At 39.1% G+C, this 27,109-nt stretch overlaps 2 protein-coding genes across 2 annotated transcripts; both read left to right on the forward strand.

Annotated features, from left to right (window-relative positions):
* Positions 1-10,082: 10,082 nt before the first annotated feature.
* LOC115757347 (KH domain-containing protein At4g18375) lies at positions 10,083-16,783 on the forward strand. The gene is made up of 8 exons (XM_048276910.1): positions 10,083-10,275; positions 10,308-10,907; positions 11,390-11,875; positions 13,006-13,245; positions 13,328-13,585; positions 14,157-14,212; positions 14,292-14,388; positions 16,287-16,783. Exons 2-8 carry the CDS (start codon positions 10,320-10,322, stop codon positions 16,416-16,418), a joined length of 1,857 nt encoding a protein of 618 aa, XP_048132867.1. The 5' UTR covers positions 10,083-10,275; positions 10,308-10,319; the 3' UTR covers positions 16,419-16,783.
* Positions 16,784-24,612: 7,829 nt separating this feature from the next.
* Positions 24,613-26,883, forward strand: LOC115757349. Its single transcript, XM_030697552.2, has 2 exons — positions 24,613-24,746; positions 26,023-26,883. The coding sequence occupies exon 2, from the start codon at positions 26,047-26,049 to the stop codon at positions 26,395-26,397; it is 351 nt and encodes a 116-aa protein (XP_030553412.1). The 5' UTR covers positions 24,613-24,746; positions 26,023-26,046; the 3' UTR covers positions 26,398-26,883.
* Positions 26,884-27,109: the final 226 nt, after the last annotated feature.

Genomic DNA, 27,109 nt, shown 5'->3' on the forward strand with positions numbered 1-27,109 from the left:
GCCAATAAGGAGCCACGATGCTACTGGATGTGCACAGGACATCGAGGACAACACCGAGAACTCTGCAAAGACAAACGCATGAAAACTAGATTCGGAAACAACATCATTTGCGTGAGGCTTGGAGGATACGAATGGATCGACTTAGAATTACGAAACGTGGAACAGTGGCATCATCTCGGAGCACGGCAGTTCACGGCTGCTATTTTGAGTCTCGGTTGACGACAATGGACGAGTAACAAGAATGACGACTCGCGTTGGTGCACAGGATCGATAGGCACCCGAACCATGAACAAAGGTAGTCGGTCTCGAGAATATTGGCGACGTGAATGAAAAGTGACCACACTTTGACCAGCTCCGGGACGCCCACAAGAACCCAAATCCACGTGTGAGAAATCACCAAGGTCGCCTGTGGCCGTGTCTTTCAATTCAAGTGGCCTCCCTACATTGCTTCGTTGGTTATTCGCCGCTGATACGAAGCTGTCGTCCAACATAAAACATAGCGAAAGTCGGTGTAGAAATCTTGTGCTAATTTGTATCCAAAACCAGAAAAATAAGAAGAGCACTTAGCTTCAATCTATTGCTAGAGATTTCTGGAGTTGGCCTTCCATCGTGGATGATGATAAAGTGGGTGGGACCATTGAAGAGTGCTTCGCTTTCTTGCTCCTGCTAGGAAAAAAAAAGGGAGAGAGAGAAAAGAACCGGTGAGAGGAGAGAGAATTCCTGCTGCCCCTAATTTGGCTGCGTATTCTGATGTCAATTCCCCTCTATTCTGCCGTGTGTGTAAAAGTAAATGCTTGATAAGATAAATTGTAAAGCAAAAGATAAGTTGTTTGATTGATTGATTGATGGTCATTTATAAAAAGCCATCTTTGACTATTTATATGTGAATACAAGATAAAACCGTCTCTAGCGGTTTCTTCACATTCGCATTATCCCAAGACTTTCGAATCTGCTACGATAACTACTCTCCTTATCTTCAGAACGGTTTAAACGTACATCTAACTGCTCCATATAATCGTTGGCATCACGTACCGATATAATCGTGTCACCGACATTTCCTTGGAATTGAGCTCTGTCTGCTCGACGTTCCTTCTCAACCGGTGGTTGCTTAATCATACTTCGGCTGCCAACGCGCATATATTAGTGGGCCTTGTGACTTCTCGTGGGCTTTATGACCAACCAAGGCCCAAGCCGAATTTCAGTGTCAACAATCAATTTCCAAACGATACTATCACTCAAACACACGACTCTGCTTGTGCGGGTCTCAGCATCCATTTCGTCTATATTTGAACTTCGTGAAGACTCCGATGCCAAAATTCTCAGAGTTTGGTCATGCATGAGAAATGCAGAGGAGTGCGATGAATAATGGGATGTAGATATGTTGGGCGATGTACTTTTTTTACGGGGACAGATTCTGAAATGTGCGAATCCGACCTTATTTTTCATTAAACGTGAGAAGGACCATTGGCACAAAAATAATTAAGTGCCAACACCGGCGTCTATGGTACCATTAGAGTCCACGTTAAGTACTAGGCAATGATGCTGGCATGGTAGTTCTTGCGAGAATTGACTCCAACTGACATTGTGTCCAACATGAACAAAAGGACAACCACGATACTTCATCATCTGAATCATGGTGAGAAGTACGACATCGAAGACATTGATATTATATAGACATTCTCTTGGGTGAAATCTGTGTGCAATTCTTGTTAGAGCACCTGTACATGTACATAGAATAAATCTTTCAAACTATATGAAGATGTACCTCATTCATGTTTAATTGAACTGGTGTTTTCAATGACTTTCTTTGATTAACTTTTGTCAATTTTCAATGTTTGAAGAAAAAGTCAACCTAGTTTGTTGGATTCCTTAAAGTTTAATATAATTTTAACAAAAATGTCGAGCATGGCCAACCATGACCAGGCCTATAGATGGACTAGCACGAGAAATCCCACACCTAGCTCGGCCCAGCTCATGCTACCTTCCCAATTCTCACTCCTAAATACAGTTGTTTATTTAAGCCGTTTGTAAGGGCGCAAATGGTAATACTTCTGATCTAGAAATCAACTTCTGAAATCAATAAATTTTGTTACTTCTTCAAATAGCTCCAAAACTATTTACGGAGCAAAAAAAAAAAATTCTCCGAAAGTAGAAAAATGACGTTGTACAACCAAACGGATTTCTTCTCTAGAAGTTGTGTTACCAAATGGATTTCTACTCTAGAATTTGCGTTACCAAACAGATTGCTGTTCCAAAGTATTTTTTAAGCGGAAATTCTACTCCAGAAGTGTTGCCAAGTGCGCCCTAAAAGGAAAAATATTTTTGACTAAAAAAAGCGTTTTTGTGAGATTATGAAAAAAAAAAAACCATGCAAGGTACGTTGTGTAAAAATAGATGCAATTAGGCTACGTTTGGTTGTCGGGATATAAGCAAAGATATTATATATTTTATTCTATTTTGTGTTTGATAGCTATCCAGGATAGGATAAAGGGAGGATATAGGGGATATGCAAGGATAAAAAATCTCGGGAGAGGGGATGGGATAAACCAAGATAGGATTTTTCAAGAAAGCAGACACGAGAAAAATCGAATTTTTTCCACAGCCATCGCCCCTCTTTCACTTTGGGCGCCTTTCCACTGCGCCGAACCGGCCTTCTAGCCGGGTGGGGAGGGGGGCGCCTCTCCGACGGAGGCGACCGTCAAATGTGGCCGCCTCTCCGACGAAGCCAAGCTGGGTCTCTAACAGCAAGCTAGGTATCTCTACTACGTCCATGATTTTTAATCAATTGCTTATTGTGATATGAGATTACATCCCTTGTTCTTTAACCGCTTGAAGGTCTCAACATGTTATGAAAAACTTGAGGTTAATCATTGACTTTCAAAAGGGATCTCGATATTCGAAAGAGCTCTCTTGAACGACCCACATGAGTGCATATTCAACTTGCAAAAAAAGACCAAATAATTAGATTGTTCAGCACTTGTTTACTCACTCGATAAAATAATGAGCAAGGCGAGCGAGTCATTCTCAAAGGATTCGATTCCAAATAAAGACCCCCGATTCTACAGAGTCTACTCCGTCGATGTTGTGCTCGAATTCGGATGGCACAAACCTTTGTTCGACAATAATTCCCTCATTAGAACTCATCATTGAATAATTTTTGAAGCATTCTAATGTTTCAGCAAAATAGGGTCGATCTCAACGGCATCATGCCTCTGCTTATCCGACTTTAAATCTATAATTCACCAAATAGTAGATAGGATATGAAGAAATACTTGGATTTCTTATTCTATTCTATTTAGTCATATCCTGACTAGAATGCAGCCTTAGGGCTTTGGGGATGTACATGAGGGATAGCGATGAGAGTACCGTATAAAGTACGACTTTCAAAAAAATTGAAACCACCCAAATCAAAAGTTTCGATTATGTTTAGGTCGAGCCTCCTCCGGTTTAGGTAAAAGCTAAACAATTTAGGTATTGTAACTATTTCAATCCAGTTCGGACTCAAATCGAACCGAAACATAATTGAAATCCTATTTATTTTTTTGGTTAATACCATGAAAAATCTCAAACCGGTACACCTATAACAAATTTACCCCAAAATATGTTTTCAACCACCAAAAACCTCAAACTTATACACTTGCGACAAATTGACCCCAAACTATTTTTTTACCATAAAAAATTCCAAACTAGTACACTTATGAAAAATTTATCCCAAACTTTTGTTTATCATAAAAAATCCCAAACCGGTACGCATGTGATAAATTTACCCTCTGTTAGTTTCCGTTAAATTGAGTTAATACCACAAAAAATCATAAATTAATACTCCGATAACAAACAAAGAGTAACGTATACACCTAATAATTGTCACGTGTTATCCAACTTAGCAATTTGACAGAAAAATTTAACGGAAACTAACAGAGAGTAAATTTGTCACAACTGTACCAGTTTGGGATAAATTTGTCACAAGTGTACCGGTTTGAGATTTTTAGTGGTAAAAAAAATAGTTTGCATAAATTTATCGCACATGTATCAGTTTGGAGTTTTTGATGTTACTAACCCTTTTTTTTCATAGCCCTAAACGAAGAGATCACCTCTATCGCATTGACTAATTCGCACACAATTTTTTTCTTTACATTAATAGAGAAATCTAGCGGATTTATTATGAATTCACTTCTTGGGGTCCTTGGGGACGTAAGCCGTCCACTTGAATCTTCGCCGTCAGCAAATCGACCTCAATTGCTTCCGTCTCTCATTCCTCGCCCTCCTCATCTACACCTACACACAAAATGCAAAAGGAATTCGCATGTTACTTCACAATCAATCGGTTGATTTGCCCCCAGATAATATTTGATTCTTGGTTTTAACTCATTCAATTCATTATTTGGCTAAGTGAAAGAGCTTTGAAGTAGCGAAGACTTCCTATAGCGACCTAGTGAAAGTAAAGCACTCTTTCATGCGCAAAATTGTTGACGAGGATGTCCCTCGTGGTCTCCTTTGTTCCTGACGGAGGGAGCGCCATTAGTTTGGGGTGGTGCTCGAAGTAGGCGATGACAATTACTGTGGTGATGTGCTGATGATCTCTTTCATTAGCAAGGCATATTGATTCTTCTTCGCTTACCTATTGCCCTTTTTTACCCAACCAATAACACAAAAATTGGAAAAGATCATATAGAGAAGGAGATCCAAAGACCGAACTGAACCAAAACGTGATTTTGGTTCGGGTTATATCCGATTCAAGTTTCTTTTTGGTCCTATTAAACATTCCCTTGATATTTTGGTTGCGTTGGGTATTATGGAAACTCGACCTCGGCTTGAACCACTGGCACACCTAAATTATAAAGAGTGCAAGTGGACAACTATTTTTTTTTAGAGAAAAAGGTCAATAAAAACCCTAAACTATGCCACACATTTACGATAAACTTTTTCTCGTGACACAAAACATCTCAAACTTATACCTATGTGACATGTTTATCCTTCGTCAAAGTTTCATCAATTGATTTTTTAGCCAAAATGTGATAGATTTACTCTCCGTCAAAATGCCATTAGGTAAATGTATCACATCGGTACAAGTTTGAGATTTTTTATGTTACAAAAAAGAGTTTGCGGTAAATGTGATATCGTGGTCATAGTTTGCAGTTTTTGGTGTCACAAAAAAAGTTAAGGTAAATGTGTCACAATGAACATAGTTTGAGACTTGTGGCTTTTTGAGAAATAACAATGAGAAATGGCACAAAATCGAATTCCCAATATATTTCGATACAAAAACTCTGCACATATTTATACGCAATTCACAACCATACTTCCTAAATTTACTCATATATTTTAGGTAAGCACAAATAGAAGATTGAATATGACAACCCATCGGACAAGGATACAATCGTGACATATTATCATGATCACAATCGGATCACGCTAAGAATCGTGGCATATTATCATGATCACGGTCATAATCAAATCACACTAAGACTTCCCCTCAAGTAGCCACATGTACCGAACTCGGCCAAGTGGTTTGGTAAACACATCAGCTAGTTGTGACTTTGTACCAATCTTGAATGGAGCAATAAGGCCGGCTTATATTTTTTCACGAATGAGATGGCAATCTATTTCATTGTGTTTTGTTCGCTCATGAAAAACTAGGTTGGCAGCAATATGGAGGATAGCCTGGTTATCACGGTGTAAAGAAATCGGGACTTGGAGAGGCATGCCAATGTCTTTTAAGAGGTATGATAACCAAGTAATTTTGCATGTAGTTACTGCCATTGCACAACATTCCACTTCAACAGAAGAGTGTAAGACGTGTTTTGTTTCTTGGTTTTCCAAGAAATGGGGCTATCACCCAATAAAATACAATACCCAGTTGTTGAACGACGAGTCATGGGGCAACTAGCCCAATCAAAGTCATAATTACCTGTGAGTTGAAGTTCATTTTTAGTCGGGTAAAAGAGCCCTTGGCCTATCGAAGCCCTAAGATACCATAGAAGATGGTGTGTTGCATCCAAATGTGGTAAGCATGGTATATGCATAAATTGACTCAGAATATTGATAGATAGATGCTTCCTCCAATATAGTGCTAATATCAATCCTTAATTTTATATTTTGTTCCGTGGGAGTATCAGCTGATCGGGCTCCACTAAAACCACAATATTCTAGAACATCCAAGATATATTTTCACCGGCATAAATAAAGTCCAGAGCGGGATCAAGCCACCTCTATGCCCAAAAAATATTTTAGAGGCCCAAGGTCCTTAATGTGGAATTGATTGTGCAACATAGTCTTCACTGAATCAATCAAAGAAGTATTACTACCAGTAATAAATAGATCATCAACATATAGTACCACAAAAACAGAATCACTCCCATTGTGTAAAACAAAGAGGGAATGCTCAGCCTAAGAATATATGAAACCGAAATCACGTAAGGAGGTAGAAAACTTAGAATACCATTGGCGGGATGCTTGTTTCAAGCCATATAGAGACTTGTGAAGTCGGCACACAAGATTCTCCCCCTTACATCGAAAACCGGATGGAAGCTTCATATAGACTTCTTCATCCAAGTCACCATGTAAGAAGGCGTTGTTAACGTCCATTTGTTCAAGAGGCCATCCCCTAGCCGTAGCAACGGCCAAGAGTACGCGAACCGTAACCAATTTAGCAATAGGTGTAAATGTATCATGGTAGTCTTTCCCTTCAACCTGGGTGTAGCATTTGGCAAATAGATGAGCCTTATATTGTTCAATACTACCATCGAATTTTCATTTAATTTTATAGACCCATTTGGAGCCTATGGCCTTCTTACCAGGTGGTGGTACGAGAGACCACGTATAATTCTAAGAAAGAGCTTTGATCTCGGCTTGTATGGCGTATCGCTATTCCCGATACCGCATTGTCTTAGTGAAGGTGGATGGCTTGGTGGTAGTAGATAAAAAAGTAAGAAATGCCAAATGAGGTTTTTTAAAATGAGTATATTGAAGAAAATCAAACATGGGGTGAGAAATACCTAGACCAATATCTTTGACGGAACTTGGCGTTTGCGTAATCGAACAACGGTAGTCCCGGAGGTAACGGGGAAGTTGAAATATCCATTAGGGTCTAATGGATTGTTCAAGCAATGGAGGTAAGGGTGTTTGTGGTGATGTGGAGATTGAGTGTTGTGGTGGTGTCGGGTTTATAGGTGGGGGTTGGGTTATTTCGTTATATTGTGTGACGGGTAATAGTAATACGGGCGACCTTGACGAGGTAGGTTTGGGAAGTATTGAGTAAGGAAAAATTGTTTCGTGAAATACAACATCTCGACTTACATAAATCTTTTTGTTGAGGAGATAAAAAAAAAATGCGGTACTCTTTTTGACCATTAGGATATCCCACAAAAACTTCTAGAGTAGCACAAGCATCAAATTTATTTTGAATGGATGTATTGTGCCCGAAACATAAACAACTGAAGACTCGAAGATGAGAGAGATTCGATAATTGACCATATAAAACTTCATGTGGAGTTTTCCCTGAAATGGTAAGTTGATTGAAAAACATTAGTGTATGAACAACACCCATTGCTGAACAACACCAAAATCATTAGTGGGGTGCTTGATACGATCATTCCACCATTCCGGGTATCCATGCTTTTTAAAACACTTACTTTCAATATGCTCATCCTTTCCATAGTGAGTACAATGTAAAGAGGGTTTGGAGGAACCCATAGATAGATAAGTGCGAGCATTATTAACATGAAGCGCAGCCATGGCAGTAGGATCGTGAATAACAATGTGATTGTCTTGAACATCATGTTGTTGTTCTTCTTGTAAGAGTAAGGTATATACTTTGTCGACTTCGGACCGCTGCGTAAGATTCATTAAGGCCTTGGAGGAGATCTAATAATGAATATGTTTCAAGAAACTATAGCGGGTTTGACGTTGCACCACAACTACAAGTCGCCAAGTTTCGAGACGAGGACAGTTCATCTAGATAGGATTTAATCACAACGTAATAGGCAAATATTGAAGCCACACCTTGCTGATGTGTAGATAAAACTCCACGAATCTAAAAAATCCAAGGAGCATTACAATGAGAGAAAAGCTCGTGAAGATCATTCCCAACATCATTTGTAGAGTGACGCTAGAGAATGTTATGTGAGATCGTTGGCATAGCGGAATGAATCAACCAAGATCTCACCATGCTATTGCAATGTACCCATAGCGGATAATCCAAAGAGGTTGAAATAGACGCGATAAAGACCCATCAACAAAACACATTTTATTTTTTGCCTCGAGGGCCATGAGCATGGTACGATGCCATGTTGGATAACTGTCTCCATCTAAAGGAGGAGAGACTCGAGGAGCATTCGGATTGTCACTCGAATGAAGAAAATATGGAGAAACTACATTGATCGTGCGAGAGATAATGGAAGTGTTTTGATCGGCATTGAAGAAGAAATTACACCATGATGATATTTAATATGATACCATGAGAAATAACAACGAGAAATGGGCCGAAATCGAATTCCCAATATATTCTGATACAAAAACTATGCACATATTTATACACAACTCTCAACTATACTTCCTAAATTTACTCTTATATTTTAGATAAGTATAAATAAAAGATTGAATATGATAACCCTTTAGATAAAGATGCAATCGTGACATATTTTCACGATCACAATCGGATCATGCTAAGAATTGTGGCATATTATTACGATCACGAGCACAATCAAATCACACTAAGACTTTTACCCCTTTTTTTACCTACTTCGCACTATCCATTATCTTATTCTCCTTTATTGTATCCATTTACTTTTTTTAAAATTATTATCACTTTTCTTGTCACTTTTTTTGAAAATTTTTCTTCAATGTTCGTTTGTAATTATAACTTGCATATTCGTTTTAAGTATGTTCAAGTAATTTGTTTTCACTTCTCTAGTTTCTAATACATTGGATTTTACATTTCAACCGGCAAATCTATCGTAACATGAAAGGATGTGAATCCCCTTAAATCCAATCGGGTTGTATTACATATATGCTATTCAATTAAAGTCAATTATCTCTTCATCATTTCGGATTTTAATTTTTTTCCAAGAATTTTCGCATCCCATTAGATGTTTTTCCTTTATCAATATGCAAGGAATAAAAAGTACCATAAACAAAATCAATGTCTATTTTATAAAAGGTGAATAAAGATATGAGAAGAAAAATATATATTAAAGAGTGGAATTTATAAAACCACTAGGGTTCACGCCAATGACCAACCTTTTCACTTGGGAAGAGGAAGGTTGGGGGGGGGTTGGGGGGGAGGGGTTTGAATCCCATCTTTGGGAGCGAATTGGGATGGGAACGCGTGAGGAAGAAGTAGAGTTTCGTAATCTGTGTGCCCATGGTGGCCAAACCTAAAAGAAATTGGAATTCATGAGTATATCGTTCCATTTATTAGTAGTAGAGAATCCCGCTAATCTTTATGGGTTAGCAACTTAGCATATTTATAGCACATTACATGCACGACCCAACTTTTGTGAAAAGAGCTTTCTTCACATTGATTTATAGAAGGTTTTTCAATGAAGGCTCAACTTTGCCCTAATGTTGGTGTTATCATTTTATTTGAGACCTAAACTCGATAAATCATGATTATGACTCAAAAATGATATTCACAAATTATAAAGGAACTTTTATAATAATACCAAATAAACTACAACAAGTCATGCCAACTTTTTTTTCTTTCACAAATCAATCCATATATTATCAATTAATCCACTATTCTTTGTAAGGCTTTCATAGTTTCATCACCATTAATCTTAAGAAACAACCTGTCTTCGTTTGCTTCGTGAATGATGACTGATTTTGAAAAAAATTAATCAAAATAATCGTTTGTATAGCTTATGAAAATAAAATAAACGAAAAATATTTTTATGGTTCACGATGATTTTTAAATATTATAGTTAATCAATAGTGAAAATAATTTTTATTAATTAATTTTAAAAGGTACATGGATCATTTCAAAAAGAAAAAAAAAAGTCTTCCATTTTCGGCCGAATCTAGGAAAAATATTATCCGCAGCGGAGCGCGGGCACAATCCCAGTTAAAATCGCGAAACAAAGAATAGCCTACACACGTGCGGTAGTCTTCGTCTTCGTTCAGCTAGGGTTTTTAATCAGCCTCTTCCATTTCTTTTCTTGGCACCTCTTCTTCTTTTCCCTCGAACGACAGAATCGCTTGAGATCGCCACATCCGGCGGACCCAGAATTCGAATTGCGTTCCAAATCGCAAATCGCAGGATAACGAGCGATTTAGGGAAAACCCTTGTTCCAGTCGGGCGGCTGCGTTTTCCGCCGCTAATAATGGGCGAGACGGGAAAGCGATCGCGCTTCCAAAGAGACTACGAGACCGAGAGCAAGAATCAGAAGAGACGGGCCGTGGACAGAGACGAAAAGGGCAGTGATGAAGTGGTTGTGTACAGAATACTTTGCCCTGATGGAGTCATCGGGAGTGTGATCGGCAAGAGCGGGAAGGTGATCAACACTATAAGGCAGGAGAGCAGAGCGAAGGTCAAGGTGGTCGACCCGTTCCCCGGTGCTAAGGATCGGGTCATCCTCGTCTATTGCTTCGTCAAGGACAAGAAGGATGTGGACGTGGACGACGATTTCGATGACGACAAGCCTCTCTGTCCTGCGCAGGACGCGCTTGTAAGAGTCCACGCTGCCATTGTTAGGTCTCTGGCGGCTTTCGCAGAGTCCGAGAAGAAGCGGGCCGACAGGGACGAATGCCGGATTCTGGTCCCTTCGAGTCAGTCGGCGAACGTCATCGGTAAGGCAGGAGCTACTATTAAGAGGCTGAGAAGCAAGACCAGGACGAATATCAAGGTTACGGCGAGGGATGCATCTGATCCGACTCACTCATGTGCCTTGGAGTTCGACAACTTCGTCACGGTTAGCGCACTTCTGAACCAAGTTGATGCTCCTTTCTCTTTTTTCCCCCCATTTTGCTAGGATTCCATATACAACAGATGCCAGCGTCAATCAATCGATTTTAATGTAGAAAATGGAACATCAGTTCATTGGAAGCCTTCTTTTTACGCCAAATAGAATCAGCCGGAGTTTCTCCCCTCTTCTATGAGTGCATGCCCTGCCGGCTGTTGAATGCTCTCCGCAACTTTTTGTTAATAGTAAATAATCCTGGGGCTTGTGGCATGATTCTGGTTAAGTTGCTTTGACTCGGAAATTAGAAGCTTTAGTTTTTTCTCTGCGTTGTTGTTTAGACCTTTTGTTTAAGGTTTATATCTTTTGTTAGCACCTTTTGGGATGTTTCGTTGTATCTTGAAGCTTGCATGATTACAAGATTCAACTATATTTTAGCTTCTGACTTGTCTTCTGGCACTTTTAACGAGTAAGACATTATTTCTTTTCAATAGATAACTGGGGAATCAGACTCAGTGAAGAAAGCGTTATATGCAATTTCTGCAATCATGTACAAGTTCACTCCTAAGGAGGAGATTCCTCTTGATACATCTGTGCCTGAAGCACCACCAAGCATAATTATCCCTTCAGATATTCCCATCTTTCCCCCCGGTGGATATGGGAGCACTGATCCTATTATTCCAGGATCAGTTCCTCCACTCTTGGGTACTGCACATTTGTCTGAACTTCAAGGTTACAGGGATCCAGGAAGCACATGGCCGACCTATTCATCTTCTCTTCCAGTGGTTTCTTTTGGTGGCGGCTCCCAGTCTGAGGAGCTGATTGTTAGAGTTTTATGCCCCTTTGACAAGATTGGACGTGTTATTGGCAAGGGAGGGGGCACAATTAAAAGCATAAGACAGGCAAGTGGTGCTCGTATCGAGGTTGATGATTCTAAAGGTGATCGTGATGAGTGCATAATCACTGTTATAGCAACTGAGGTACCTCCTTCCTTCTTTTACTTGTGGCATTGCCTGATATGTTTTTGCAGATTTACGATGCCTGTTTCTCATGCTTTTTGTTCCATATACTGGAAATCTAGAAAGCTTTCCATCAAATATTAAGGGCCCGTATGGTAACACTCCTTGGAAAGTGTTTTTGTTCTGAAAGTGTTTCCGGAACACTTTCGGAATAGAAACGCGTATGATAAAAAAATGTTCCAAAAATGTTTCGGAGAACACTTTTGAAGCAAAATTAAGGAACAAAAAAAACTTGTTTCTTGTTCTTCGAAACACCTTTTAGAAACAACTCGAGGGCGAGCTTGTGCAAGCCACCATAACCCACCATCGTCGGCGAGGAGTTGACGCGGCTGCCGCCGCCGGTCGCTGGATGCCGCCGTCGATCGTCGGATGCCGCTGCCAGCCACCGGCCGCCCGCCGCTCGCCGCCCCCGCCGCCTGCCGCGGTGCTCGCCGCGCCCTCGCCACCACCACCGGCCGCCACCGCCACCACCACGGGCCGCCACCCGCCGCCGCCGATCTCCGGCCTCCGCGTTTTTGGTGAAAAAAGTGTTTTTTTTTTTTTTGTACTTACTAAACGCGTTTCTACTCTTGAAAATCGTAGCTGGGAACAGAAATACAAAAAAATGTTTCTATTGTTAATATGTTCTCGGGAACGTAAACGTTGCCATACAGACCCTAATAGATTTTGTAATCTGTACAAGTGCTTAGATGCTTAGGATACTTGGGAACTAATTATTTTCTCTTGATTTCACTATAAAGTTGTTAAATAGAAATTTATGGAGTTCAAAAAAGAATTTATTTATCTTACATGGCCTGGAGCCGGGTAAGAAAGATAGACTCTTCTCAATGGAACTCTTGATGCTCTTTTTAGAGCTATTTGAATAAATTGGGTCTTTCTTCCTTGCTGGATGAATAATGAATGCTTATGTCCTCAATACTTCTGATAAATGTTTCTTAGCGTGGTCTGAACTCTGAATTCTTGTCTGTCAGTTTTCTGAGATTTTCGTTTTGGTGATGCATATGTTCTTGATTTCACAATGCTTGCTAGTTCCTATGCTCTGCAAGGTTTTAACTTTCCCTCTGTTATAATCATCGCATTTTTTCGTGTAGTCACCTGATGATCTGAAATCGACGGCCGTTGAAGCTACTCTATTGCTTCAAGGGAAGATCAATGATGAAGATGATGATACTGTTACCATGCGACTCCTTGTTTCATCAAAAGTGATTGGATGTATAATAGGAAAAAGTGGATCAATTATAAATGAAATTCGGAAGAGAACTAAAGCGGAAATCCGAATCTCGAAAGGCCAGAAACCGAAGAGTGCCGATTCAAGTGAGGAACTTGTTGAGGTTTGCATCTAGTCTCTGCGTACTCTTTTAAATCTATTTCTATTTAGTAAATGTTCCATATTCATCCTCTTTGACCTTTTAGGTATCGGGAGAAGTAGTTAAGGTGAGAGATGCGCTTATCCAAATTGTATTAAGGTTGCGGGATGATGTTCTCAAAGAAAAGGATGGAGGTTATAACCCTTCTGTGGGTGCTGACTCTCTTGGCAGTGGTCACTCAGTGCCTTCTGCCTTGCCTTCAGCTCGTTCTGTTCCTTCACTGAGTTATGATCAAAAGACTGATGTTGGAAGTGGCTTGGGCATGCTCTCTTCAAGCAGCCTTTATGGATATGGATCTTTGTCGGTATGTGTTGGCATTTATGTTACACCTAGCATAATTATTGCTAATTACTGTGCTCGATTTTTCCACTTCTGAAACTATTTGTCATTTCTTTTCAGGAATTTATAAAGGTATTAAGGATTAGTTGAATGATGTGAGTTATTGTATGCACAGTGTCACATTTCTTCAAGCCTGAGAATAGATTTGCACAGCCTCTTAGCAGGCATATTGATTCTTTACTCTGTGTATGATAGTCTGTTTGAGGCATTAAGAGGTTCTTAGAGAACAAAAAAATTTCTTTTGCTTCTATTGAAACTATAAAATATAAATTCCTCATCATGGTGTTTAATTGGGATGGAAATTATCCTACTTACGAGACGGAGGATATTGTTATTGTTCCTGGAAAAAATGTTCGCTGTTCTCTGCTAGGGAAAACCAGAGCTTCTAATAGGAGTGGCGGATATATATTTCTTTCTGATGTTGAATGTTTAACTGCTGAACTTCTGGTTGTGGGAGCAGCTAGTTAAGTCTCTAAAAGCTGCTGTATCTCTATATTTCACGTCTTAATTAGCTTTTTTATTGTTTCTGTTTGTAGATGAATGAAAGTGGCTATGGATCCTTATCGTCCTATTCATCGAAGCTATATGGCGGGTAAGCATTTTGTCCTTTCATGCTTCATTTGAGAATTACCTCCTGTCAATTTTTACATTTCTTTCTTTGTGCCTCGTAGATTAGCTCCTCCATCGACTCTCGAAATAATTATTCCTGCAAATGCGGTGGGTAAGGTGATGGGAAAAGGAGGAGCAAATATAGCCAATATTCGTAATGTAAGTGATTAAGTTTGTGATGTTACCATGCTTATGTTTGATTTTATTCCTTTTTTCACAAGTTTGTTGGATACTATTTGATTTTACTTTGTTAAAGGGCACTATGTGATGCTTCTTAGAGAAAAACCTATGTACATCTATGTTGCATTGACACGACACGGGACACGACACAACATGACATGCCGGCACGTGATTTCTCAAAAAATGGAGAATTTCGACACGTTGGGACATGTATATTAAATGTATATTTTCATATATGCATGATCAATTATCAAAATCCTGAAGCCCCAATGACACCCAGAGCGAGGGTTCCACTTAGATATATTGAATTCTGAATGTGGTTGGAGACACATTGGCTTCTGTAGACGGAGGGAGAAATCATTAAGCAGACTAGTTCTATCACCATGTAAATAGAACCGATTGCGTTATATGAAATAGGCGAAGCTCGTAACTTTCTATTTGGATTCCGGTGGGGGATTCAACTATATTGGTAAGGTATTATTAGCCTAGTCCATGAAACGAGTCTATGCAATATCCTCCCATTTGTTCAGGAGTATGCAGTAAACTATACGACATAAAAGATGAATGACTATGCAACATAAGGCATTAATGACGCATTGCCTTCAAAATGTAAATGTTATGCACAAATAGTTTTATAGCAAATGAGGTAGAAGTTCTAGCCAACTAATAGAAAAAGATCAACATCTCTAATAACGTAGGTAATTCTTCAGCACTTTGATCACTCCAATGCGAGACTGAAACAAAGATCAGGAAGGTCAGAGTCCACTCACTGCAGCAGCAGAACATCTGGCATCTTCCAAGAACATCAAGGTTGAATCAGTAGCATCACCTGGAAAAGGAGGAAAGTTAATTTCAATGAAAAGAGAACAGGAAAGAAGTTGATCCGTTGGATATGTTAGAACAAACACACAATACCAAATGATACAGCATGGATGCCACCTGTTCTCCAAGATTCCATGAGGCAAACCAACCAACTTTTGACCAGCTACACTGATATTTTGAAGATTGTTGCAACTGATACTTCCATAACACCCCAGGGGCTGTTGCATCAACAAGTAATAACATGAGAGTAGTAAGACTTACAGACTAGAAAGATGTGGGAGGTGTCATCTTAGGTTTCTGGGGCAAAACCACCATGCCAAAGCAGAACCTGAGCAGACAGTACAAACTCTAGCTTCCCAATTTGAATACCCTTTGCTGGTGACCAGCACAGTCTCTACTTTTTAGTTTCATGCATTTGTTGTTAGTTTCATGGCCAGCACACACTCCACTTTTTCTTCCTCACTATTCGTTTAGCTCCGTGTCCCACATCGGGAAAGAAATAGAGAAAGAGAGGGAAAGCTTCTTATAAAACGGGGGCTCAGTGCAACATATTGAGCTGGACAGGGTGGATGGCCATCAAGAAGGCCCATGGGACTAGCGCAGATTTTGGTTTCAAAGTATAAGATTTGCATAAATTAACACCGGGACACGCGAGTCCCAGCATGTCCCATTCGTTGATTGCGTGTCGGAAGCTTAGACACGCGTTGACCGCGTGTGGCAGCATGTCCGACCGTGTCCCAGCGTGTCAGACACCGACACGTGTCTGACATGCGAAAAATGTCTTTGGGGGCGCGTCCGTGCAACATAGATGTACATAACATTATCCTTGTTTATATGAGTTGTATCCACTTCATCGTTTGGTAGATTTTGTTCTATGCTTTGCTCAGTATGTCTGAAAATGTCATGCAAGATGTACACGTGTCATTCTTGTTCTTATGTAGACGGCATGCTTCTTCTTACATGGCCTTTCTGTTGAAGGCCGGATCTACAGAGTGAAATCAGTAATTGGAGTGCAATGTAAGATCTCCCTATTGAAATCTCTCTTTTTGTTCTAGATATCCGGAGCAATGGTAGAAATCTCTGAACCCAAATCATCTCGTGGTGATCGCATTGCTCATATATCTGGCACACCAGACCAGAAGCGCACTGCTGAAAACCTGATTCAAGCATTTATAATGGCCGCTTGACGTGGAAGCTCTTCTTGGTATCTTTTGGTGATGGGAGTAACCTTCTGTGAATGTTTTCTTCATAGTTCCCTTAGGTGGTTCATGCAGAGGATTAGTTTATCTCCTCTATGCTCTTCTCCTGTTACTCCGCCCAACATCCTGTGGGAAGAAAATGTAGCTTGCTCTATATTTAGAGGATATAGGTTCTTCTGTGCTGTTTTTATCTACTTGGTAGCTGGTTACTGGCTACTTATCGGGATCTTCCTTTCCATTTCTTTTGAGCTCGTCTGGTCTTTTCAGTCACTTGTTGACTTCGCTTCTTTATCCAGTGTTTAGTACTCTGCTAACTGATTTCCAATCCGAGGGGTCGTTTGCAGTTTTATTCATCACTGTTCTGGTAACTATCTTCTTACTCTTTGCTTCCTTCAAGGAAGGATATTTTCTTCTCCATCTGTGATCCACGGTGCTGCTGGTATTCATATACACGTTTGTTATACTTCTATCCATAGCTCCTTGATGGGAGGATATTCTCTATTGATATGATGAGAAGAGGTGCCACTGTATGAAGAGTGCTCAGAGAAGGGGAATTATCTTGGCTGCAAAAATCTCTAAAAGCATTAACTTTCTCTCACTTCTTGATTCTGGATTGGTGTTATAAAAAATTTAGTTCATATCCTTATTCTGTCCATCTGAAAAATGATAATTGGTTGTCAGATCCGTGTTTCATGATTCATTGAGCAAAATTCTTCATGATCTTCCCTTTTAGGAGCTTGTTATGCTGGGAAAGTCTCTAACTTATATTTCCTGGACCTTGCTCATCCTTGTCCTTTTGTCACAGACTTTGCTAGATGCGGTTGTCTATCCATCTATGACACATCAACCATAGGACATAAAGGTCTAATTATCATTATCGCATGGAATTCGTCATGCCTGCTTTCTTTTGAAAGGCCATTTTATCTTGTCCTCTATTTCATCAAACAAAAACTGATTAATGGTTACAACTGGGATGGGCTCTTCAACAAATTTTTTCATGGTCTATGCATATTAACTTACATGCTTCCCTTTGCTAGCAGAAAACCATTTTAGTGATCGAGTTATAGTGAATGCAGCTTGAGGTTCAGTTGTGATGAGCTCCACAGAAGGGATAAATGGACTAAGGAAACAGATTTTCTTTTTCGAGACATCTTTCTTTTTTATCGGAATTTTCTTGTGGGTTTTCTCAAGACATTTTCCATCCTTTGTACTCTCTTGGAAATGACAAAATTCTCTCCACCAATGAATTTTATGGAGTACAACATGTTTTGTGTTTCTGTGAAAAATACCTTGGATCATAGTCTAGTATTGACTTTGCCGTGTTTGATTTTTCTTCAAACTGTCTTCCTTTCTTTAGAGGATTATGGACTTTCCCTATTCCCTGCAGTTTGCTGATATTTTGACTTATTTTTTGTGACATTTTTAGCATACCTTGAAGAAGAATTGTTCCATGAATCACTAAGTGTTTTGTCACTATGTTTGGATTGGGTTAAAAGGCATCTTTTGAAGTTGGTGGTTTCACTACATCTTGTTAAGCTTCTTGATGGTGAACCATTTTATCTTGTGCCAGAATGCTTGAGGCACTGGTGCAAGAACATGCTAAGCTGATCCTGACCTAGTTGCAACATCCATTTTGAGGAGACTCTTGGTTCCCAGATGATCAGAAAGACATATGGAACTACTTGAAATAATAACATCCAACAAACATGAGTTAAACCAATTTAGTACCTAGGTAGTTCTTTGACGCACCCGAGTAGTGGTGCTTTGGTTTGGTTCATCAGTCTTTCTTTCAGCTTGGTCAATTTTCTTCCATGGACTCATTCTACCCAGTTTCTCTTTTATTGATTGCTTGTACTCACTACTCCACAAGAGAACTACCTCATATCTATTCTAAGTACTATCAGCTATATGAAGTCTTAAACAGTCATGCTCTACTGACAGCGAGGGGGGTCAGCTATGGGAAGTCTTTTATTCCGTCTTGCTTAGTCAGTTTGTTGTATATCTACAGTTAGTGATCTTTCTTCGCAAAATTCTGTCCATGTGGCCCAATCAGCTGTAGGTCATCATTTATTTAGTTCAAACCACCTCAAACTAGTTTCTCTCACGTGTGCAAACTACCAACTTTTCCTTGAAATACACTTTTCTAAATTTGATATTATCTCGAGTGCTTACTCTTCTACCTGAGTATTCTAATCTCCATTACGCTCAGTATGCACATAGTTGTGCAAATTTTATCTCGTAAAGCATCCTTGTCTCATTGTTCTCCTTCAAAAGTTTCGTTGAAAATGAATGGCATTTTCCGATTACCATTAGATATATTTGTCCTTTCTGCTTCTCTTCTTTTAGTCACATCTCCATCCATTTTTTTAGCTTTTTTGAAATGAATTTTAGCTGTCAGAATTTCTTGGTCCTTGGTGCCAGTAGGTCTCATTGTTTTACCATCACAGAGTATGAATCTCTTCTTTGACTGAATTTGCATTCCATGTACTTTGTTTTAGGTTAATTAAAACAAGTGCCATTAGATTTCAAAGTATTGCCTTTCACTCAAAATTCTAAACTTCTCATTTTTCAAACTCTTACATGCATTAAAGGAATTGGAGAGAAGTGAGGGGAAATGGTTACCTGGAAATATATATTCCTTGCTTGGATGATTTATTGAAAGAGTAAGTAGAAAGGAATGGGGAAACTTATTTTTGTTTGGCCACCATTAATTTCCTTCCTACAATGGAACGTTTGGGAGGCAAATTAACTTTCACAGAATTTTTTTGCTGAATGTTGTCCTTTACTTTGTTTTCAAAACAAATAAGAGAGAGGTTACTTAATAGATCAATGCATATCTAAACAAATGAGGAAAATTTGAATTTTTTTTTCTGTTCTTCTTTCCATTTTATTTTCCTTCCCCAGATTCGGACATTGAAGAAACGGTCACCGAAAAAAACAGAATTCCCTTGTTGGATGATTTAAGGAAAGAGGAAATAGAAGGAAATGGGGAGAATTATTTCTCATTGCCACCATTAATTTCCTTCCAACACTGGAAGGCTGGGAAGGGAAATTAACTATTAGAGATTTTTTTTGGCCGAATGTTGTCCTTTATTTTGTTCTCAACACAAATAAGAGAGGTTACTGTAGAGATTCAATTTCATTTGTTTCCCTCCATGTCTTCCTTTCAATGCATTTCCAAACAAATGAGGAAAATTACAATCTTATCATCTTTCCGTTTCCTTTATTTTCCTTATGTTCATCTCCCTGCTCACTTAGGTTCAAAATTTGTGAATAGTTGTTGTATAAGTCAGTAATGTTAGTAATATTCTGGAGAGAAGAGTTGAATTGAGAGGCAATAGGAGAAGATGTTTATTCCTAAACTAATTGGAGATGCTCTTTCAACAAGGGAATAGATGAGCATGCTTGTCCTTTGGGCTTCATAACAAGTTTTCACATTCTTTTTGTTTATTACATGTGCTGGAGTCCTCTGATCAGCTATTGCACATCTCTTTTGTCAAGTCTGATTGCATATTCGGACATTGAACAAATATTAATTTAGAACAAAAAAAAATTTCCCTTGTTTTTGGATGATTTAATGAAAGAAGTAATAGAAGGAAATGGGGAGATTATTTCTCTTTAATTTCCTTCCAACACTGGGAGGCAAGTTTACTTTTAGAGATTTTTTCCTGAATGTCGTCCTTTACTTTAGTTTTAACACAAATGAGAGAGAGGTTAATTTAAAGATTCAATTAAATTTGTTTCCCTCCACGTCTTCCTTTCAATGCATATCCAAACAAATGAGGAAAATTACAATTTTCTTTTTCTTCTCTTCGTTTCCATTTCATTTATTTTACTTCCTGCTCACTTAGGTTGAACTTGTGAAGAGTCGTATGAATCAATAATGTTAGCTAGTATTATGGAGAAAGGAGTTGAATTGAGAGGCAAAATAAGAGGATATTTATTCTTGAACTGCTTGGACATGCTCTTTCAACGAAAGAATGGATGAGCATGCTTGTCCTCTGGGCTTCATAACAAGTTTTCACATTCTTTTTGTTTATTACATGTGCTGGAGTTCTCTGATCAGCTATTGCACAAGTTTTGTCAAGTCTGATTGCAGATTCGGACATAGAAGAATGGTTACCTAGGAAAAATTTCCCTTGTTTGTACGATTTGATGAAAGAGGAAATAGAACGAAATGGGGAGAATTATCTCTCTTTGGCCACCATTAATTTCCTTCCAACACTGGAAGGCTTGGGACGCAAATTAACTTTCAGATATTTCTTTGCTGAATGTTGTCCTTTACTTTGTTGTCAACACAAATAGGAGAGAGTTTACTTTGGATCTTGTTTCCCTCCATGTCTTCCTTTCAAAGCATATCCAAACAAATGAGGAAAATTACAATCTTTTTTTCTTCTCTTTGTTCAATTTCCTTTATTTGGCTTCCTGCTCTCCTTCCCGCTCACTTAGGTTGAATTTGTGCAAAGTTGCATAAATCAATAATGTTAATTTATATTATGGAGATAGGAGTAGTTGAATTGAGAGACAACATAAGAAGAAACTTATTCCTACACTACTTGGACATGCTCTTTCAACAAGGGAATAGATGAGAATGCTTGTCCTTTGGGCTTCATGACAAGTTTTCACATTCTTTTGTTTATTACATGTGCTGGAGTTCTCTGATCAGCTATTGCACATCTTTTGTCAAGTCTGATTGCAGATTTGGACATTGAAGGATTCCTTGTATGAACAATATCAACTGAGTTCACGTTTCTACATGCACTATAGTTTAGCTAACCTAGGCTGTGTCTAACTTGGAGAAATGCCTTACCCTTTTCCCTTTCAAGAGTATTGTTCCTAGTTACATTGTTAACTCAATGCAGCAACTTTCTATTTCAAGTTTATGCCAGATGTTGTGCGACATTTGAGTGTTGCTCACCATCTGGTTTTGGATTTATTATCATCCTCAAGTATAATCTGATGCCCCGGCATATTTTATGGTTCTTCTGGTCATGGTTGGGACTAACTGTGTATCTCTACGTAGAACTCTGTTCAACTGCCAACTCTTTGGTTTTCCTTTCTATTGTGGCTAGTTGTCTTATTCTCTTCTAGCATTTGTTCCATCGTTGATCTTCTCAATTGCATCTAAGTGTTCTTCGTTGGATTCAGTGAATCTCTCTCTCTCTCTCTCTCTCTCTCTCTCTCTCTGTCTCTCTCTCTCTCTCTCGGTTCATTTGTGTCTTGTGCCTATTCTGCAATTGTTTCTGGAAGAGGTGAGTTTGGGTGGAGGACAGCCTGCCGGAAGATGTGGAGAAGCAATAGCAGTCGATGAACTTGGTGATGGTTTTTAAGGAGAAGATATTCTTGATTATTATTTGCAATGTTTCCTGGAAAAATATGAGGTGGGGAATATGTTCTGCCTAATTCTTGATCTTTGTTTTTAGATGTCAGACCTGATATGTAAGTGTTATGCATCTGTCATATCAAACTAGTCTTTGTATGATTCTTTTCTTGGAGCAGTGACAAAATATGGTTCGTTAGGTTTCGACAAATGGTGATCTTATTTATAATGTGATAAACAGACACATTTTTTGCTTAGCTGGTGGTGTCATTCTATCTTATACCTTCTCTGTCACATTAGAAGCTTCCCTGGGAGACTGTCTTGGTTGGTTGAAACTGAATATCTGCGAGAGTTTAGAGGCCTGGTTGTCGAAGGAAGAACATTCTTATGCATTGTCAGTGTGGTTGCTTGCTGCTGGTTTCATTGAATTTAATAATATTATGTGCGCAGTAATCACACCAAATCTCTGTTTCTCTAGACGTTGTCCTAAATGTTTTTTCATTCTAGATTGATTGTGTGCTCATAGGGGATATAACTTGGAAATTTGTTGTAACATGGCTTTTCCTACCGGTGACGCACTATGCTCGAGAATATTAGTGATAGTAGTTCGCATTCCCATGTGGTGGTGCTTTGCCATGGCTCTTCTGAACCAAAACTTGGGATTTTTATGTTAATTTCTCCTGGTCCCATTTTGAATTGGTGAGCGATTCAACCCGTTGAACTTAGTGGTTTGCTGAAAGTTTTCTCAAACTTCATGGAATGACAAAGAAGGCACGGTGATCGCGAATCATTTCTGAGTTGTGGGTGTAGGCATCTCGAGGGATGATGATCAGTAGTTTCATTTTGTGTGTTGGGTGCCATTGCCAGGGCTGTTGCCCGGGGTGTAGCAGAAAGATGGTAAAGAGACATCGGTAATGTTGTAGGAGAATGACATAGCAATCGGAGACATCGGCAACATTGTGGAAAATGTATCAGCTACCCTTTTTTACCCGTCTTTTCCCCTCCAAGCTGGTTTCCTTGGACCGATAATAGTAATACTGGTATGAATTGAAAATGAAATTCGAACTGTGGAACGGTACTTTTTAAGTTTGCTCGGGAATGGGCTTGTAGGCAAATTCCAAGTACACGAGATAAGTGAGGCTTTGAGCGAAAAAATCAAACTTTTTCTTAGCATCTTTAATCCTAATTTAGGTTGTATGATTGGTCGAGCTTCAAAGTGACCTGAGCTTGTCCTGTTCGAAGCTAATACGGGTCAAACCAATCTCGAGCATCGAATCATACTTCGTTTTATATTTTGTCAGATGAATCATACTTCCTTCGAGCTGTTGTAAAAGGTTTAAATGTTGAGTTCATGAGCGTCGTCAAATTGAGATTACAACCATATTGACATCGAATCTCCATATTGACTTCGACTCGATTCGATGACCGACTCTGCGATCTCTTGAAAAGCATTGTATTGATTACAAGAAGACAACATTTTGAGCAGTAGGGGTCTACTCATTCCTCCGAGAAATGGTAGAGAAAAAAGGACTCAGTTCAATTTGGACGTGACAATGATTAATATGTTCCATGAATTTGAACATTTACAAATTCAAATGCTACACAAGTGTAAAAACAAGATTTAATTGATAACTGTCTCAAGACAAGAAGTTTATAAAATAATTAGTTAAAGAAATGTTACAGTTTATATAATTCATTACTTTTCGGGTGTTATGTGTATTCAACGTATCAAACATAACAAAAGTTTCCTTATTACAAATCCTTGCTTAACATGTACCTTACACATTCAAGGCTCCTTCAAAAGACATACATTCTTTTACCATGCACGGTATACCATAATTCTCTGCTGCGAAACTCAAAACCTAAAGTGGTAGAGTCAATTGGTCTGGTGTCTTTATATATGGTCGATGATGTGATTTTTCAAATTAATATTTGAGTGAATTTCACTCACTTATCGTGAGTCTTTCGAATTTTCGTGTATTGAAATTGCTTAGAAATTATAAGAAATAAATGCGATTATAATCTCTACAACATATGTGGAAATCCTGTGGAGGATATCTTGATGTAAAGTAACATCTCAATTTTTATGGGAAAAATTTTAAATAAGGGCCAAAAGTGTTCTTATTTTCTCAAATAAGATCTGAAGTGAATCTTGTTTCAAATAAATGTATGAAAAAAGGTATTTTGTCATTTCCATTTTTGGATTTATTTTTCCTTTTTTTCTTTTTCTTTTTCATTTTTTATTTGTCCTTTGCTCGGTGAGTGACCCCTCGCTGGCTACCCGCAACCTTCGTCCAGATCTGCTTAGGCGAGGCACTAAGATCGCTTCTTCTTTAAGATCTAGGAAATGAGTTTTGGTACCCACAATTGGTTTGGCCAAGCCTTGGGACAACGTCGTTGGGGTCGTGCTATTGCTGGAGGTTTGGAAGAGAGCTTGAAAGCTAATAGAAAGAGGGAGATGTTGAAGGACGAAAGTGAGGGACGCCTTGCCTCACTGGCCACAGGCAAGGCTGCCCCTCTATAGATTTGGGAGAGGGTCGCCGATCGCAACAAAAGAAAAAACAGGAAATGGGAAAAAAGAAAAGGAAAAAGAAAAAAAAATGAAATGACGAAAATCCCTTTGATTAGGTTTATTTATTTATCTATTTTTTTAAATAAAGAGGGCCAACAAGCTTCATCATCATTATTTGAGAAAATGATAACGCTTCGTGCCTATTTTTTTTTTTTTTTTCATTTTTACGGCTTTTGTTGCATTTGGTTACGTTATGTAGGACGCGTCCCAAATTCTACATACGTACGCCTACACAGCACACGCATCGTAATGTTGAAGCCGCTCCTTTCCTTTCCCTAAGCATCTTCATCCTCGGGGACTCCACTACAACGCTGGTTTTTCTGTTGATTGCTGCTTCAACACCTCTCTCTCTCTCTCTCTCTACCGTCGTGACTCACGCCGTGAATCTGAGCTGCCTTTCGGATCTGAAGTATTGATTCCGAGGTGGGTACTCATCTTTTGCGCTCGTGTTTCAGTTTCGAGGTTGCATATCAAGTCCGAATATATATATCTCTCTCTCTCGATGCAAAGCAAAGAATACTTCACAGACTCAAACTTTTGTGGTTGATTGGCCTGCTTTTGCTGCAAACACCTGATGGCATAGCCTCGAATTTCGTCCTTATTGTTTTTGTAGGGTTTCTGACGTGTTTATCCCCTCTTTCTTCTTTTAAAGAATTCTTTTCTGGGCGATTGACTGCTTTGTAATTGATGTTAAGGCATTATCATTCATACAATTAGTGCAATCTATGATCTGGATTCTGAATGCTGGTTTATGAGAAGGGGCTACACGAGATAGACAGTGAGAAACTACTGGTTTAGTGGTTTTCATCCAATGTATGATTGGTCGAGCTTCAAAGTGCTTTGAACTCGTCCCCCTTATGATACCAATGGCCTATTTATTAATGCTCCTGTTTCTCTAATTCATGTTCTTTTGTTCCTAGGAACAGAAAAACAGCAGAAATTTATTTGGTAACATCAGTTAGTTTTTCTGTTCCCGAGAACAGATCAGTGGTTTGAAATAGAAACAAGAAGAAAAAAAAATCTACTTCTTTGTTCTATCTAACAGAATTAGAAAAGAAAAACATTTCTGCTTAGAAATTATTTCCAGGAACGAAATTGTTATCAAACAGGCCTAATTGGGTTGAGCCAATCTTGAGTATGTTGATCCCAGCTGAGCTCAAGCACAGAGTCTGCTTCAGGGTTAGCGGTCTTGTCGAACTTTCGAGTCTCGAGTTCGTGAGTCCTATCCTGTTGAGATTTCAACCATATTGGGCGACTTGACTGGACATAGTTACTGACAGCCTGATGATCTCTTGCCAAGCATGGATTTGTGGTTGCGGCAAAACAGTTAAGACTCCATGGAAATATTGAGAGTAATAGTTTATTTGGTTTGTGGGGTTCGTTGTCACCATCCTCTGTTTATTTTTGTTTCTTTTGATGAATTGATGTTACTGTGATCCACAGGTGCCTTACTGTAAAGATCATTGTGCAATTTAGCGCCTTTTAGTGCCAGTTACTTCAAATAAGGATTTGCCTGTTCTTGTTTTCCGGGTAGGTTATGTATATATCGTTGCAACACTAAAATGATTGGTTCCGAGTATTTCAGAAATCAGATGATAGAGCAGTTTAAGCATTAAGCATGATGATCCGACTTTTTTAGACCTGACTCCTGAGTACTACAAATTAGTGCTTATGTTATGCTCGGTTTTTGTTCTCTAGTTTAAGTGCTAAATAAGCACATTAACATGGAGGAACAGAGGGCGGAAACACCAGTTCCGGTAGGAAACCCAGATGGATCTGATATTAACTCCTCTAGCTCAGATTCTGTGTCCCGGGTGAGGAATTTGTTGTTTCGTCGAATGCTGGTGGGGATTAAAGATGGCCGGTTTTTCTTGGGTGCATTCCACTGCATTGACAAGCAAGGGAACATTATTCTTCAAGATGCAGTTGAGTATCGCAGCACTCGACGCTCTTCTCCCTCTCCAATGGAACAGCGTTGCCTGGGTTTAATTCTCATACCTTCATCTTGTCGCACCTCTTGCCATGTGGATTGCTCTATAGAGGAACAGTTGTTGCTGCTTTCACTAAATCAATAGAGACCAGCTATTTTGGAAATGGAGGTCCTTGTAGATAGGGGAGAACAGGAGTTGTTGCGTATCGTAGCTTAGCAAAGACAAGCGTAGATGTAACCATTGTTTGAAGAAGGCATGGTGGTTGGAACTCTATTACAGGCAGAGGTTTCATGGGTGCTCCGCTCCCGCTCCTGCTCCCTGTTCCTTATATGGTCGGTGCCTGGACTTGGTGAAATATGGCCATCATCAACATTCTATTGTCAAAATGAGGGGAAAAAAGTCCAGTCGGTTTGACTTTGACAGTCACAATTTCCTACTGATTTTGTTGAGGAAGGGGATTTCTCTCTGATGTTCGTATCTTTTGATGAATTCATTTGCTTTACCTCTCAGGCTTGGCATATCATGTTAATTTTATGTCGTTATGATAGTCAACCAATTTGCCAAAACTATCAGTGGGGCTGTCTTTCTTTTTCATTTCCATTGCCAATAAAGTTTTTGACTTTGACAGCACATATTACCTGAAGAAATGGCACCTAAGAAGTGTTAGGCTTTTGCTGGAATGGTTCCTACATACTGCGCAAAGAAGTGACTTTGTCCATCTAAAGCTTTAGTCCTGGAACTCATTTCTGTGAACTTTGGGGGCGTCAGTGGTTCTTTCTCATTGGATCATCTTTATTTCGCGATCCCTTCTGGAGCGTCATGTAAATGAATCATCTGGGTCAGTCAGCATTTAGTT

This window comes from Rhodamnia argentea, chromosome 3 (assembly GCF_020921035.1).
Source record: "Rhodamnia argentea isolate NSW1041297 chromosome 3, ASM2092103v1, whole genome shotgun sequence".
NCBI classification, from domain to species: domain Eukaryota; kingdom Viridiplantae; phylum Streptophyta; class Magnoliopsida; order Myrtales; family Myrtaceae; genus Rhodamnia; species Rhodamnia argentea.

Excerpts from the sequence above, each read along its gene's own strand:
- LOC115757347 (XM_048276910.1), top strand. The coding sequence starts at position 10,320 with ATGGGCGAGACGGGAAAGCGATCGCGCTTCCAAAGAGACTACGAGACC. Across the intron at positions 10,908-11,389 it reads AGTTCGACAACTTCGTCACG|ATAACTGGGGAATCAGACTC; the intron begins GTTAGCGCACTT and ends TCTTTTCAATAG. Across the intron at positions 14,389-16,286 it reads ATATAGCCAATATTCGTAAT|ATATCCGGAGCAATGGTAGA; the intron begins GTAAGTGATTAA and ends TTTTTGTTCTAG.
- LOC115757349 (XM_030697552.2), top strand. The coding sequence starts at position 26,047 with ATGGAGGAACAGAGGGCGGAAACACCAGTTCCGGTAGGAAACCCAGAT.